General features: G+C 41.4%; 1 protein-coding gene across 1 annotated transcript in view; it reads right to left on the bottom strand.

The window, feature by feature from the left end:
- The window catches only part of FBXW10B (F-box and WD repeat domain containing 10B), a 43,094-nt gene extending 28,361 nt beyond the window's left edge, over nt 1–14,733 (bottom strand). Inside the window, exons 1-9 of the mRNA XM_081965577.1 lie at nt 14,055–14,733; nt 12,040–12,153; nt 10,838–11,041; nt 9,453–9,580; nt 6,223–6,336; nt 5,489–5,634; nt 2,675–2,878; nt 2,344–2,465; nt 1,311–1,459 (exon numbers count right to left, since the gene is read on the bottom strand). Coding sequence (XP_081821703.1) covers nt 1,311–1,459; nt 2,344–2,465; nt 2,675–2,878; nt 5,489–5,634; nt 6,223–6,336; nt 9,453–9,580; nt 10,838–11,041; nt 12,040–12,153; nt 14,055–14,592 — 1,719 coding nt within the window. The 5' untranslated portion in view covers nt 14,593–14,733. The remainder of the gene's footprint in view (nt 1–1,310; nt 1,460–2,343; nt 2,466–2,674; nt 2,879–5,488; nt 5,635–6,222; nt 6,337–9,452; nt 9,581–10,837; nt 11,042–12,039; nt 12,154–14,054) is intronic.
- Between the last annotated feature and the right edge of the window lie 1,107 nt (nt 14,734–15,840).

A 15,840-nucleotide genomic window follows, 5' to 3' on the forward strand; every position in this document is an offset into this window, starting at 1 on the left:
TTGCCAGTGAATATTGAAGCTAAAAGTGTGAAAGGCTTTCCACAGATTTCTTTTGCTAGCCTCTTTCCCAAATGTCACTAAGGCTAGCGTCTTTATTCGATTACAAAATAACCAAAGTGGTATTGTTTTTCCTGCTCAGAAGTATACTGTATAAGAAGCATTTCTAAAGCTTTGAATGATTTCTATTTATTGTGTGTAAAATGTTTATCAGATATTCCCTATAGAAAATAAAAAGATGTTAGATGTAAGATCCAGTAATAACTCTTAAACTGGAATAAATTGGAATAAACTCTTAAACTGGATCTTAAACTGGAATAACAGAGTATGAATCAGTGTTTCTCAACCTTGGCAATTTTAAAATATTTGGACTTCAACTCCCAGAATTCCCAAGCCAGCAAGTTGCCAAGGTTGGTGTACACTAGCATAAATAGCAATGCTGTATAACTATGGCCATAAGTGTCTCTATCCCATCATGATGTATTTCAGTTACAGAGTTAATAAAAAATATCCCCAGCAGATGTCTCACAAAGTGAGTTACACATGCTTATTCCCACAGGAGTATATGTTCCACATAAAATGAATTATGTTTGAGAAGAACAAGCCTTGCTAAAGAACAATGATCCCTATGGGTAGACATATTAAACATTGACTTTGTTAGAGAAAAAAATAGAGAAGGTAAAATAATTCTTTTGATTTCTCTTTGAGCCAGCCTTTCAGTTGCTCTGATACAAGAATGAAATTCTACTTTTTTTTCTCCTTAAATATCTTTACATTCTATCATTTTGGTCTTGCAATATGTTAAGATTTCAAGATGAAACTTAAAAAAACTTTTAACTTGTTTTTGATGATCAGCTTACCAAGTTTTTATTTATTTGGGGGGCAAATTGGTTTGCTTGCTTGAAAACTTTTCTCGTATAAGAAGAAATCCTAGAGTATCACGGGAATCTCAAAACTCTACAAACAAGATCTCAAGATTATTTCCCAATTAGTGATTTATATATCATGTTATAGAAGTATCCAGCCAGCTTTTGATAAATAACAGTAATGAAGACAGACTTTGTACCACTTTAAAGGGGACTGAATAGGATTTAAATTACTAGTGGAGAATTGACTCAGGGCTGAGACCAATCTCTCCTGGGCATGCCTAATTTATAGCATGATGCCTAAGGGGACTTTGCATTGAAATATATTTTAAGAACTTTCTGATTCTTCCTGTACTCCTGTCAGTTTGTAGGTACAATTGCACTGTTGGTTACTTACCTGAGTTTAAATGTGAAAGAAATTGGGCCAATATTTTGGAAAATTCATACCTTGATTAATACATATGACTCAGCATGCCAAACTTTCACGAGGCCCTTGTCACAGGAACTCACAATATAAACCTCATTCATTTTAGCAGCCCAAACATAAGCTTTGTGCGTGAAAGTTTTAATACATCGCGCAGTTCTCATGTCCCACACTGTAAAAAACACAAGAATATGTAGTAATTTCTTAGCACGTTGCTCATCCTGTTTACTCAGAAGTTAAGTTTCAATGCATTTAATGCAGCTCTGTCCAAGATAGAAAAACATCAATGAGACTTGTCTGGGAGGTTATACATCACATGTAGCAGAGGGTGTGATTTATCTATATTCACTGAATTGTGTTTTATCTATTTGAGAAATGCACTGCTACGTTGCTTATACTATGTTAAACCTTTGTGAGTGAATGGCTCAGAATATGATGTCGAAGTCGGCAGGGAGCAGAAGTAGCCTGCACTAATGCATTCTAACCATTGCACCACCACGGCTGAAAAATGAACCAAGTAGGATTTTTAAGCAAGGGAAATATGGCCCCACTGACTTTTCAAGTGTTGTTCTCAGCATGGTACGTTAAGCCTAGTGTAGCCCTTGGGCTGAGAACATCAGTGATGGGTTCCTACCAGTTTGGATAGGTTGGGCCGAACCGGTAGTGGTATGGCAGCCTGGGTCGTTGGAACCGGCAGTGACCCAGGCCTGTCATGTCCGGAACCGGTTCTCCGGTCTCTTCTGCTGTCGCCATGTTTTTGCGCATGAGCAGAACGGTTTTCAGTCAACTGCACATGAGCAGCAATGAGCAGTGGGGGCATGCGTGAACGCAAAATGCCCTCTCAGTGAATGGTAGTAAACCGGTTAGGAACCCACAACTGGAGAACATGCTTCTGATTTATGTTGGAAAAAGTCATGATTGGCTCATTATCAAGCAAGTCTTCTTTTATCATACAACTTACTAGTGTTCTTACTTTACCAACTTTAGCATTTTAGCTGAAGTCATTGATTCCCCCCCCCCCCTACTTCTCTAAGAGGGATTAAAGTTGATATTCACATTTTGCTGTGCAGTCTTTGGATGCAGACACAAATCTGGACTTGCACACATCCAAGCAAGTGATATTCCCTTTATGGCCCAGAAAAATCTTTATACAGGTCCCTTTTCTGATGTTCCACATTCTAAAAAAGAATTCAAGAGAATGGTAAACAAGCATCATGCAAACAGGAACTGAAAAAGCTAGAATGTAGCTAGAATAAAACAAGCTGATCTTCCTTGTTGCTGCATCAACATTCAACCCCACCCCCCAACCTCCCGAAATGGAAACTAACTCCTGAAAAAGGCAGATTAAACTGTCCTGGGATAAAGAAAGGACATTAAAAGCACTCACCTGATACTGAGATCATAGCTGCCACTCAGGAGGAATCCTCTCTCTTCATGGAGATACAAGGCTCTGATACTACCAGCATGCCCAGTGAAGACAGGAGGGACGTTCTTAATCTTCTGTATATCTAGAAAGTGGACTTTTCGATCTAAAGAACCAAAGGCCAATAACCTTCCAGTAGTGCTGTGAATCACTCGGTTGGAATCCAGACTGAAGTAGAAAGCAAATGTTAAATTAGGACCCTGATTTATTTTAACAGACATACTGTAATTTCTACATTCCCCCTTTCCTTGTCTCCACTGGTGCGGCCCAAAATAACCAAAACTTGCTGTTTCCAGACAAAGATGCTTCCACGAGCTTGGAAGGATAGTTCTTCCATATGTTTGAACAATTCTTATGGGTGAGGTGGTGAGATGTATCCTTTTTCAGGTTTCAGCCACATACACACCTATGGTGTGATTTGGGCATTTATCAATTTTACTTTCAGGCAGCAGAGTTAACAATGTAGCATGGAATATCAAGCAAAGCAATTTTGCTTTCAAAGAGGAGTGTGCAAGTTAGTTCAAGTTTCAAAGTTTCAAGTTTCAAAGGACATGATGGCTCAACAGTTCAACACTGAGCTTGCCAGCCGGAAAGCTGACAGCCCTTGTTCGACACACGAGCGCCAGGCAACTGGGTGAGCTCTGATTAATTTCCCCAACACCTGCAAACTAGCAGTTCAAAAGCATGCAAATGTGAGTAGATAAATAGATACCACTTCGGTGGGAAGGTAACAGCATTCCGTGCACCTCGGTGTATAGTCATGCTGGTCATATGACCAGAGAAATGCCTTCAAATGATGCTGGCTCTCTTGGTTAAAAAACAGAGATAAGCACCACTCCCTAGAGTCAGGCACCACTGGACAAGGAAAACCTTTACCTTCACCTTTTCAAGAACCAGGTCAAAGTTGTCAGCTAGTCTAAGGATTTAAGATTCAAGAGCAGAATTCCTACATGGGAGTCATACAGGAGACAGATATTGTTTCCAGCAAGGAGAACAGAGGCAAAGCAAGTCTCTTATATAGGCAGCAGCCAGATATCACTAATTAGAATGTTTAGTCCCTCACCTAATAGACTTTCTCTGTTCTGTTTTCCCTTCTATTCATCTAGAACCTGGGCCCATGACAAGATGAATGAGAATTGGATGAGGGTAAATATATTCTATCTTAGACACATACCGTATTTTTTATATGAGTATAAGGAGTATAAGATGCACCTTTTTTCCTCAAAAAAGAGGCTGAAAATCTGGGTGTGTCTTATACACCGAATACAGCATTTTTTTGCCTCCCAAAGCGCCACCCCTTCACCAAAATGGCCGTGCACACCCTTATGGAGGCTTTCAGACAGCTCCTGGGGGCTGGGGAGGGCAGAAATGAGCAAAAAAGGGGCTGTCCCCCCCCCCGCCAGCCCCCAGCAGCACTCTATAAGCTCCATAAGGCTGTACATGCAATTTTTTGACAAAAATGAGCCCGTTTTCATGAAAAACGGGCCATTTTTTGCTCATTTTTGTCCCCCACCCAGCACTTTGCAAGCCCCCCCCCCCCAAGGCTATTCATGCCTTTTTTTGAAGAAAAAAATGGGCCCGTTTTTGGGAGGTTTGCAGAGTGAAAAAAAAATTTTTTTTTCCTTTTGGAAAGCTCTTTAACTGATTGATGAGAATTACATTGATCAAGTGCTGTGCCAGCAGAAACACCTACCTATCTACTGTATTTCTCTCTCTCTCTCTATCCCTTTATCTACCTACCTACCTACCTAACTAACTAACTAACTAACTACTCTCTCTCCCTACCTATCTACTGTATCTCTCTCTCTCTCTCTCTCTCTCTCTCTCTCTCTCTCCCTTAGCTCCCTACCTACCTACTTACCTAACTACTCTGTCTCCCCCCATCTATTGTATTTCTCTCTCTCTCTATTTCTCTCTCTCTCTCTATCCCTTTATCTACTTACCTACCTACCTAACTACTCTCTCTCTCCCCCCCTTTCTATTGTATTTCTCTCTCTCTATTTCTCTCTCTCTATCCCTTTATCTACCTACCTACCTATCTACCTACCTAAATAATTAACTAACTACTCTCTCTCTCCCTACCTATCTACTGTATCTCTCTCTCTCTCTCTCTCTCTCTCTCTCTCTCTCCCTTTAGCTCCCTCCCTCCCTACTTACCTAACTACTCTCTCCCCCCCCCTTTCTATTGTATTTCTCTCTCTATTTCTCTCTCTCTCTATCCCTTTATCTACTTACCTACCTACCTACCTACCTACCTACTCTCTCTCCCCCTATCTATTGTATTTCTCTCTCTCTATTTCTCTCTCTCTCTCTATCCCTTTATCTACCTACCTACCTATCTACCTAACTACTCTCTCTCTCCCTACCTATCTGCAGTATTTCTCTCTCTCTATTTCTCTCTCTCTCTATCCTTTTATCTATCTACCTACCAACTTACCTACCTAACTACTCTCTCCCTCCCTCCATATCTATTGTATTTCTCTCTCTTTCTATTTCTCTCTCTCTCTATCCCTCTTCCTACCTATCTACTCTCTCTCTTCCTACCTACCTACTGTATTTCTCTCTTTCTTTCTCTCTCTCTCTATTCCTTTATCTACCTATCTACCTACCTACCTATCTTACTACTCTCTCTCTCTCCCTACCTACCTACTGTTTTTCTCTCTTTCTCTCACTCTCTATCCCTCTATTTATCTATCTACTATTCTTTTTAATTTGCCTCTTCAAAACCTCAGTGCGTCTTACACTCCGGTGCGTCTTATACTCCAAAAAATGTGGTACCTGTTTATTAGAATACGAACATTGTAGCCACTGCAGAAGACATTCCTTTCTTCTAATTGGATAGTGTCTGTCTCCTGGCCGTGATATGCTTTCTGCATGTATTCAATTTCTTCACTTTGACTTATCATTTGTTGCTGGTCATAATCCTTCAAGCAAAGCAAACAGTGACAGTGATAGATAATGAGAAAGGCAAAGCAAGTAGCATACATGGAAATATATGACTTCTTACTTAAGCTGACAGAAATGCTGGATTTCTTTCTCTCTCCAAATCTCCTCCTCCTTAGCAGCATAACCAGAACAAAAAGTTATACATATTCCAATAATTATACACTGACATTTCTCCCTTTGGAAAGAGAAACAGTACAGTTAAGGGCAGCAAAGCTCCACCTTTCTATGTTGGATAGTTTCCATCTGCTACACAGCAGTGAGAAATTATCATCAAAATGCCTTGAGACCAATGTGCTGGACTCATTCATGAAGGTTTATGTACAATAGCACAGAAGTAATTTACCATGAAAATCTGCTAGGATTTGGTTTTCTGATTTAATCTGCAGCCTTAGAATTCCTTGGTGGTCTCTCATGCAAGTAAAAATTAAATTTATTGAAACTTAGCTCCCAAGCCCAGGCAAAATGAACTAGGCTCTGCCACCCATACATAATAACTATGTAAAATCCTGGAATTCCCCATCAATCAGTTCATGGAATTCCAAGAAGGAAAAGTATCCACAATTTACCTTGAATTGCTTCTTAGCTTTGGTTAGGACTATATCACCATTTGCTGTTATGCGAGGAATAGCAACCTTTACTATTTTGGCATAGGTGGAAATTGCTCCTTTAGGACATAAGCCCTGCAACAGATAGCAAAATTGCAAATTCATAATACTGCACAGGATACAGTTTCTTAAATAAATGTATTCCTGAAAAGGTAAATCCAAAATGCTACATACAGTACACGTTTGTGAAAAGTCAAGATCAAATTTAGAGATGGCTTTGCTCAATCTACTGTCTTTAACGGTGCAGGGAGATTTTAGCACTGATATCGTTTCGAAACAACCCATCTAATTCAGAGCAAGAAAACAAGCAGTTGGGAATTAAGGTATAATTGTGGCCTCATCAAGTTTTCCTCGTCACATTTACTGTGAGAGAGATAGGCAGATTTAGTTGGAATAATGGCAGATGACTGGCAATAAAACAGAACCCTCTACCACACTTGAAGGAAGCATAGTAAGAGAGTCTTTTCTTCCTTGCCCTTTGGAACATCATAACCTCCAATGTAAGATCCGCACCCTCCCTTTTGACCTTCCATAAGGGCCTGAAGACCTGGCTCTGCCACCTGGCAGAGCTCCAAGTGAGTTGCACCATTCTAGAGGTAGTTATTGGATTAGGAAACACCCCACCTCTCTCCATCTTCTTTTAACAATGTTTATTATTCTTTTTTATAAGAGACGTGGTGGTGCAGCGGTTAGAATCCAGCATTGCAGTCTAATACTACTGGGTGCCAGCAGTTCTGTTCTGACTGGCTGAAGGTTGACTCAGTCTTCTATCAAAGGCGGGTTGCTCCCGCTTTGCATCTGTTCGGGCGAACTGGTAGTTAGTGGTAATTGGGCCTGGGTCACCGAACTGGTCGTGACGGCTGTCTGGCCACACCCCTGAACCAGCTTGCTTCGTTTCCAAAGAGAATGAAGGGGGTGCGGTGCACCCAGAGCCGCCGCTTCTTCGCAACAGCCAAGGATAGAAGAGGAGTGAAGGAACTGCAGGGAGCCTCCTACATGTTGCACCCCCCTCCCAGCCTTCACTCACGCCTCCGAGCTGTTTTCAGGCGCCCAGCTTGCCGCCCCCCCCATCCCCATTGTATCTACAACAGCGGTAGCTTCCGGAGATGGGCCCCCCTCCCCCATCTAGCTGCTTTGTGCAGTGATGGAGTGGTGCGAGGTGAGTGTGGCTGGGGAGAAATGAGGGAGAGGGGGAGGAGAAGGCTGAGCTTCTGCTAGGGAGACGGGAAAGGAAGCCAAGTCACCTCAGCGAGCACCGCTCTTCCTCTCAGTCACCTCTTGAGGTTGACTGGGTTGGACCCGCGACTGCTTTCGCCTGCCCCACTTCTCCTCCTCATGGTTAACACCATGTTTTGTGGGAATAAAAGTGAGGATGCAGAGAGAACCTGGAGAGGAACAAGCAGGTCCTGAGCAGGCAGGCGGGCACCCTATATATCTGCGTTTTCCCCTCTCCACTTGCCCATCCGCGGCCACCCATGCTCTGGCCTGTCCGCTCCCCCTGCTGGAGCGAGAAAGCGACATGGAAGTTTTGGCTTGATGGCCTGTTGTCTGGGAAGGGGTAGAAAGGAGTGGAAGCGCCAAACGGGAAAATGTCTCCTTTGGCTGCCTTCAGCCGCCTCTCCCCTTTAGGCTTGCTGGCTCTAGGCCCTCGTTTTCCTACTAGAGAAATTCCAGAAATCTGGAACCTCGAGAAGATGGCCTTGGTGCTTTGAAGACTATGTGCATTGTGGTCCTGCAGATGCTGCCTCAAATGTATGTATCCTTTATTATTTATTTATTTATTTATTTATTTATTTATTTATTTATTATTTTCAGTATTTATAGACTGCCCCCTCTCCCCGAAGGGACTCGGGGCGGTGTACAGGTGTGTCATTAAAACGAATACAAAAGACGAGTCTGCCTTGAGTCTGGCAGTCTCAATTCCTAGTAGAAAGTGAGTGGCAATCTGCAAGGTTGTGAAATTCTGCCCTGTGGGGAATTTTCTGACATTTTGCAAGGCAGCTATCAAAGAGAACGAAGCAGCCCACCCAGAGCCGCCCCTTTTTCTTTGCAACAGCCGAGGACGGAAGAGGAGTCAAGGAACTGTGAGAGCCTTCAGTGTGTTGCACCTCCCTCCCAGCCTATGCCTGTGCCTCTGCACTGTTTTGGGGTGCCCAGCTTGCCGGTCTACTGTCCGTCCATCACGGTTACAATGGCACCGGCTTTGGGAGACGCTGGCTGATGCGGAGGCACAGGCAAAGGCTGGGAGGCGGGGGTTGACACTGAGGAAGCAGCAGCTGTGGCAGTAGAGAAAATGAGGCTTCTTTGCCAGCCTCCCAGCTGGCAAAACATAATTTTTTGCCGGTTTGGTGGGCATGGCTGGGGGGGGGGGCAGGCACATGCCCCTCCCACCTAGTCATGCCCACCGAACTGGTAGTAAAACTTTTTGAAACCCACCCCTGCCTTCCATCCTTCCACAATCAGTAAAATGACCCAGATTGTTGGGAACAATATGCTGATGCTGTAAACAACTTAGACAAGGCTGTAACGCATTATGAAGTGGTACATGTACAATTGCTATGTTTTCTTTATTATTTTAATGTGTGATAGTTTTAATGTTTGTAAGCCACCCAGAGTCATCTTTGGACAAGATGGACACCACATAAATTTAATAAATAAATAAAATTAGAGTGGGAGAGACCTGATGGTTTCCTGAGCTAGTTGCTTTACTCTGCCTAATGATAAAACCAGCCCTGCAATCACAATTTCCATTGTTAATTGGAGGAAAGAAACACCCACACTAGAGAATAAAATCATTGTAAATCCCTTTTTATGACCCTGTAAACTCTTAATTCAGGCAGGAGATTGAGCTTAGCATTTATAAGATCCTACAATGAAAGGCAAATATTTCATTGGAAATGAGTATAATGTTCACATTAATAACAAGTCACTGAACATTTGCTATATATAATAAACATATTCAGTCAGGCAGATATGTTCCAGGGGAACACTCTTCCAGACTTTAAGCTGGTCAGCTGTCAAGCTTAAAAGTTGCCTTCTCAGATGCAGCTCGGAGGAAGAAGAAGAGGACAATAGTGCTAAGTGGAAAGGAAGCTAAAAAGTCCTGCTCTTTTATGAGGCAATTACAAGGAAGGAATTTTCTCCATGCATGTCAATGCTTGGATAAGAGGAAATGATTCTATTACACATACCTGAAAAAATGAAATCTGACTTCGGAGGACATAATTTGCTACTACGTCACATTTAACTTGTTTGACCAAAAAGTTCCAGTGCGGACTTACAGAAGCACATCGTGTTAAGGTTTTCATGTCTAACATTTCTGGAAAATCCAAAAGAAAAAAATATTGATTTTGACCAAAATTACTATTTCTCCCCCCCACCCATCAATTTGGGCCCCATCAGCTCAGTAGAAGAGCAGGGTAGTAACTGAGATGGCCAGTTTGTTCCCTGGTTACAATAAGTTAAAAATGGTTTGACTATACTATAAGCAGAATGCTCCCAGATTTATTAGAGCAAAATGTGTTCTTGGGATCTCTGAGACTTTAGAGCAGGAGTGTCAAACTCAAGGCCCATAGGATGGATTCGGATTGCAGGGTGCTTAGATGTGGCCAGCAGGGCCATCCTGGAAACAGCAAAGGACCACCCTGTGGTGCCTCTGCCCATAAAAATGGAGCTTAGGAGAGCTGCGAGAGGACCTTGCGAGCTCCATTTTCACTGGTGGAGGTTTGCAGGAGGCTGTTGCAGCCAGAAACGGAGCTTGGGGGCCTGTTTTCGCTGGCAGAACACTCGGCCCACCAGAGGCGCCCCTGACACAAGTGAGGCGCCCCTGACACAAGTGAGCTGACCATGCCCACCATGCCCACCTTGCCCCTGGAGGTCAAACACAACTCTCTGCAGCCCTCAATGAAGTCGAGTTGGACACTCCTTCTTTAGAGCCATAATAACGAAAACAAAATTGAGATAAACATAATAAACTTCAGATTCTAAACGGAAGAATGATTCCATCTGCCATCAACAGTTTTAAAACAACAAATGCAACCAGTAAAACTAACCATCACTCTTACAAGCCTGAACAGTTTTCATACTTTCTCAGACTCAGCAAGGACGGTTCTTGATGCTAGTATATTTTAGGGTTTCCATCAAGGAAGGACTTTAAAGCCATTGCTAAATAGCTGGGCACGTCCTGTAAATAATTCCTAAACTTCCATGTAGCTTGGATTATTTTCATCTTGGCAAACCTTGTTCCTATATCTCTTATGGTTGGCCTCTCTTACCACTCTTCTGTGTTGTCAATATAGCCCTTTTAGATCTCTGGATCTGGGAGAAATACTGGCCAGTTCACTCCTTGCTTTTCCCCCTCTAAGTCACTTTTGATTGCTTTGTTTATCTACTTGCATACTTGTTAACTTCCGAGGAACATGGAACATTTATAGTTTATTCAGCACTGTTGCAGACAGCTAGGGAGCTGGGTTGATTGAATGGGCTCCTGCAAGGAAAGCATCCCAAATCCCAGCGGGGAGGGGGGAGGAGTGGCTGTTGTAGAGAAGAAAAGGTTGAGGAGATATAAGATCCTTACTCAAAATGGATTTTGATAAGTGGACAGGCAGATACCGGATGAAATCTTTGGATTTGTTGGGGGACTGCTGAGGAGAAGCAGGTGGAGTGGTTGGGTGCAAAGTCAGCACTGCAAAATAGTTATTATCGCTTTCCAGCTCATACAGTGCTTTTTTGAAGATATTATCTGATTGTTTGGACCAAATCTTTTGTACACGGAAATTACCTGTGGTAAGAAAAGAAAAAACAAGGTACAAGTTATAATGTGCAGGGGCAATAAGGCATTAATGAACCCAAATGCAAAACCTGAATGATTCATAGATGAACTACTGGATTCCGCATTGTTTACCAGGTGCAATAGAGAAAAGTGACATAGGTCTGCCCCTCTTAGAAGAGATGTTGGGGAGGCAGGCAAGCTAGAATCCTGTTAGCCTTTTTCCAATAAACCCTTATTTTTTCAATCTTGACAACTTTTAAGATGCATAGATTTTTACTTCCAGAATTCCTCAGCCAACCTTCCAGCCCTCAACCAGTCCACACACGTGAAATTACCAAGTTTGAAAAACACTGCAATATGTATCGCATTGCACTTGTGTCAGATGCACCGAGGCACTTCTGGATTAAAAAGATTAGCTGGTGACATAAGCATTGCTGATGCATACCAATTGTGGGCCCTATTCATGTCCCCGAAGGAGCTGGAGCAAAGCTCACCCTGCTCCACGGCAGCACTCGGTTCTCAAACACAAGCTTGTTGCTTGTCAAAACAGTGTCCTAACCACGAAGCCACTCTGCTCCTCATAAACTATCCAAATCCATAGTATTTGTCACCTTACTTGCTAATGCTTATTATCATTATAGGTCAATCTATGTTAAGGGAATGAAAGAGGTATGTTTGTGGGGAGAAATATGCTGCATAATTCATTTCCTCTGCACAGGCTTCACCTGTACATGTGCAGTAATCAGCCATTGTAAGAACAAGTTATATACAGGTCTTCAGTCTAATCCAAAATAACATTGCTATTTCCTTATGGGAAACTCATGCTGACAAATAGAACATATACAGAAGTGGGCATAGATTGACCATACTGCACTGGGAATTTTCATTTTCTCAATGAAAACAATAGTATTGTTATCCATATAAATGTGTTGACATAAAGAAAACTGCATGTTAAACATGACTTATATATTGTATATACTATACGGTACATAAAAATCAAACCATACCAAACACGCTGCTTGCTTTTGAAAGAAACTGGGTTTCAGCCATTTGGGAAAGTGTAGATCTCATGGGGAGAAGAGGACGCATGTCAGATTTGCTCCGCTTTACATATTCTTCTTCTGTCATAGATTGAAAGATGAAAATAATTGAGCAAGAACAAAAGGGAAAGCAGAACAATTTCACAAAAAATATGGCTCCAGATGGGAAGACAAGAGAAACCAACTTCTTGTTCTTCAGCTCTTCTACTGAGATTTGGTCATTTAGCAAAAGCAATAGCACTTAGTCTTATATACTACTCAATAATGCTACAGTACTTTAATAGGAAAAAATAATCTGATACCGTTCCACACCCAACTTTCAGTTCCAGACAGCATGCCAGGAATGAGAATGAACACTGTAAATAGTTGCTTCTTTATTGTTGTTTACGCATTTACAAGAATCTCTCTAGACTAAGTTGCATTCTCTTGGGAACAGCCAGATAAAGGCTTCTAGTTGTAATTGAACATGTGGCAGAAAATGGATATAAGGCTGAGCTCACCACTGAACAGTCTGGCAGAAGTTCCCCTCATAGGAGTTTGAACAAACAAGTAATTTATTTCGTTTACTGCCCTTGAACTCACAATATTTCTGGGCTCAAAAATTATATACACAAGAATACACGTTTGAAACGGTGACATGACAGGATGAATATTTTGAAAAAAAATGTTATATTTGTTGTATACCTTAAGGAATGCTGAACATAAGACATAGACAAAATATGGAAATAAAATTGTAAAAAATAATATGTTTTATTTATCCCCCCCCCCCCCCCAAATGTATACAGTCGTCCATTTCACAAAACAAGTCACTCTGGGTAGCATATAGCAAATGTATTTTATTGTGGGGTCCTGGACACTCTCTGAATTTGGCTGATTTCTTGTAGAAATTTCATTACCCAACAGCAACCTCGAGAGCACCAAGGACCCCATTGTTCAACCTGAGCTGAAAATATTCTCTTCAAAATGTATTGCACATTATTTATGAAACTCAGCAGCAGGAAATCCAGGTGGCACTTTCTCTCCGAGTATTTAGGAATGTGATAAAAATGAAGTTCCAGAGAGCTTCTAAGGATTAAATGTTATCAATAGGATATCCCTGTTAGTTTAATTTTGATAATTCAACACAGAATAAAAGGCTGTAATGTTAGGAAAGATGGAAGGAAAAAGATGAAGAGAACTAGCAACAAGGTGGATGTACTCAGTTCCAGTGGCAATAGATGCATTGTTGGGAAATTGAAAGAACAGGTTGGGGATATATCCTGATGAATAAAATATATTTATGTGGTCGCTAGGAGTAAAAAAATAACTTGATGGCACACAATTTTATTTTTTGTATTGTGTTTTATGTTTCACAGTCTATCATCAGGAGTTTGGTGGGAGTATGGTGTTACAAAAATTAAGAACATAAATTATTACAGGTAACTACAATCCACACTACAATTTATTTTCTGGATATCAATTTATGCTGCAGTCACATTATATATACATTATTTACCTACTGGCCATGGAATCATTCCGTTTGCACCCTGTATTTTTCCTTGAACAACAGATATAGGATGGTATTATAAGTATGATACACAGCAATGCTGCAAGATAACTGATGATCATTAGATATTTTGAGTGATGAAAATGGGATAATGCCTTGGGTAAACTTCATTGTTTATTTCTTTATTAGATTTTAATCCCATCTTTATTATCTTTATAAATAGTTCAAGGCAGCAAACATGCCTTCTCCTATTTTCTCTGCAACAGCAACCCAGTGAAATGAGCCCAGAGAGAGTGACTGACCCAAAGTCATCTTTTAGGCTTGCAGCTGCAGTCTAAAGCAGGACTAGAACGCAAGACTCCCAGTTTTTAGCCTGATGTTTTAACTACTAGACCTGATGGTGGAACATCAACAACTAAAACACTGGCCACCTCCCCCTTCACCTCGCTGGATGCTAAAAATAGCTCCCGCAATTGTGGCAAATAGTGAAATTTACCTTTTCCCATGTTTTCAGGCATGGCATTCTCCTGTTCACCTAAGAGAATACGGATCAGAGTAGCAGCCATCAGCAACAATTGCGAGTCGCACATTTGCAGCAAGATAAGTATATAGTTTGCTTTGGTCCAGAAACAGGCGCCTGCGAACCATCCCCAAAGATCCGCCATGGATTGCGACAGTTTCTGTGGATCCATTGCCCGATCCAGAGCAGAAGAGACTCTGAAGGTGGAGCTGACGCTGGAACGGGAATAGTTAAAATCCTTGGTATCGATAGCCTGTAGGAGGTTCCATGAGTATTTCAGGAGGTCGTAGCTTTCGAACCGGTTGATGATCCCCATCACGAACGTCCTCTGAGTTGCTTGGCTGGCACGAACAAACCACTCTCGGGTGGAAAAAATCTTCCAGGACAAGATGCAGGATTTGCAGCGGTAACAAACCGGAACCAAGTCTGTTTGCTTCTCACATCTTAGGTCTGGGGCATACTTTAATTTATATTCTTGGGTTAGCTCATCCTCCGCAACTGAAGGTGTCTTCATGACAGCAATCTCAGATTCACGAAGGAAGTGAATAGGTGGAGCAACTGGTAAAATGCAACCAGCCCCTTAATCTCCCCTTGCCTAACTCTAATTCGACTCCAAGCAACAGCAAGCCAAAACTGTCAATAAGAACCCCGGCTAGTTTCTGTTGGTGGAACGCTTTTAAAAAAAACTCCTAGGAGACCCAGTTGCTACCGTAATTCTCCTAAAATGTGCCTGAGTGATACTTTTACAGTAAGCATGCCACGTAAATTCCATTAGACAAAGGGCATCAACCAATTAATACAAAGCAGGAAGTGGAATTAAACAACGACCAGCTTCAGAATTATCTGTTAACTATTTACTATCTGTTAAGTGTCGGTAGATGTTGAAGATCGAAAAGATGGCTGTTAGGTAACTGGGATTAATGTTATTTTAGAAATCCTAAAATCCCTAAGTGGAGAAGTCTTGGAAAGCCAGTACTATCCATTGATTCATTTTCTATAAATGAACCAAAGGGAGTTATTTTTTTCTCCCTCTGTCACATTCATTTCATATCTTCTCTAAGGCAAATCAGAAACAAAATAGAATTGTCTCAGACTTACCAGTTTGATGGTGCCAAAGTTTTCCAAGTTTCAGCCATTCAAATTATATGAGTTTCAAAAAAGGTCTTTGTCCCCCCCCCCCCCACTCTTTAAATGGGAGAATGGGAGAGAGACCATTTAAAATAATAAATAAGGAAGTTTCCCTTTGGAGAATCTGGCTGGCAGCAAGTAACCAGCGTGCCTGCCATCCCTCACCTAATGTTTCTTTTTTTTTTCCCGTATTCATTTCATGTATCAAAAATCATGTTTTTATTTTTATATGTTGTCTAATACATGCTTGATGAAATAAATAAAAAATAAAAATAAATAAGGGGAAGGCTTCCTCCTTGGAATTGACATAGTTTTTTTTTAATTAAAATTTTTAATAAATTTTACAATTATCACCCCCCTGGAATTGACATAGTTTTGATCAGGTACTGAGAAACAGGTCATACTACGTCCCAACAGTTTGTAGTACTGAGCTTGCTGTAGTGTCTTTCTTTCCAAATTCTTAATACCACATTTTTCTTACTCCCTGGCACTGCTCTCTTTCCCACAATGAGCCTCCAGTGCGGGGGAGAACTATCTTCACATTTCTGTTTGAAATGTTCTTCTTAGTATGAATTCAGTTTCATCCCTTTTAGTTTTAGAAATTTCTGCTATGTCTAAGGTTTAGGAAATACCG

This window comes from Natrix helvetica, assembly GCF_964273705.1.
Source record: "Natrix helvetica genome assembly, chromosome: 1".
Classification (NCBI taxonomy): Eukaryota; Metazoa; Chordata; class Lepidosauria; order Squamata; family Natricidae; genus Natrix; species Natrix helvetica.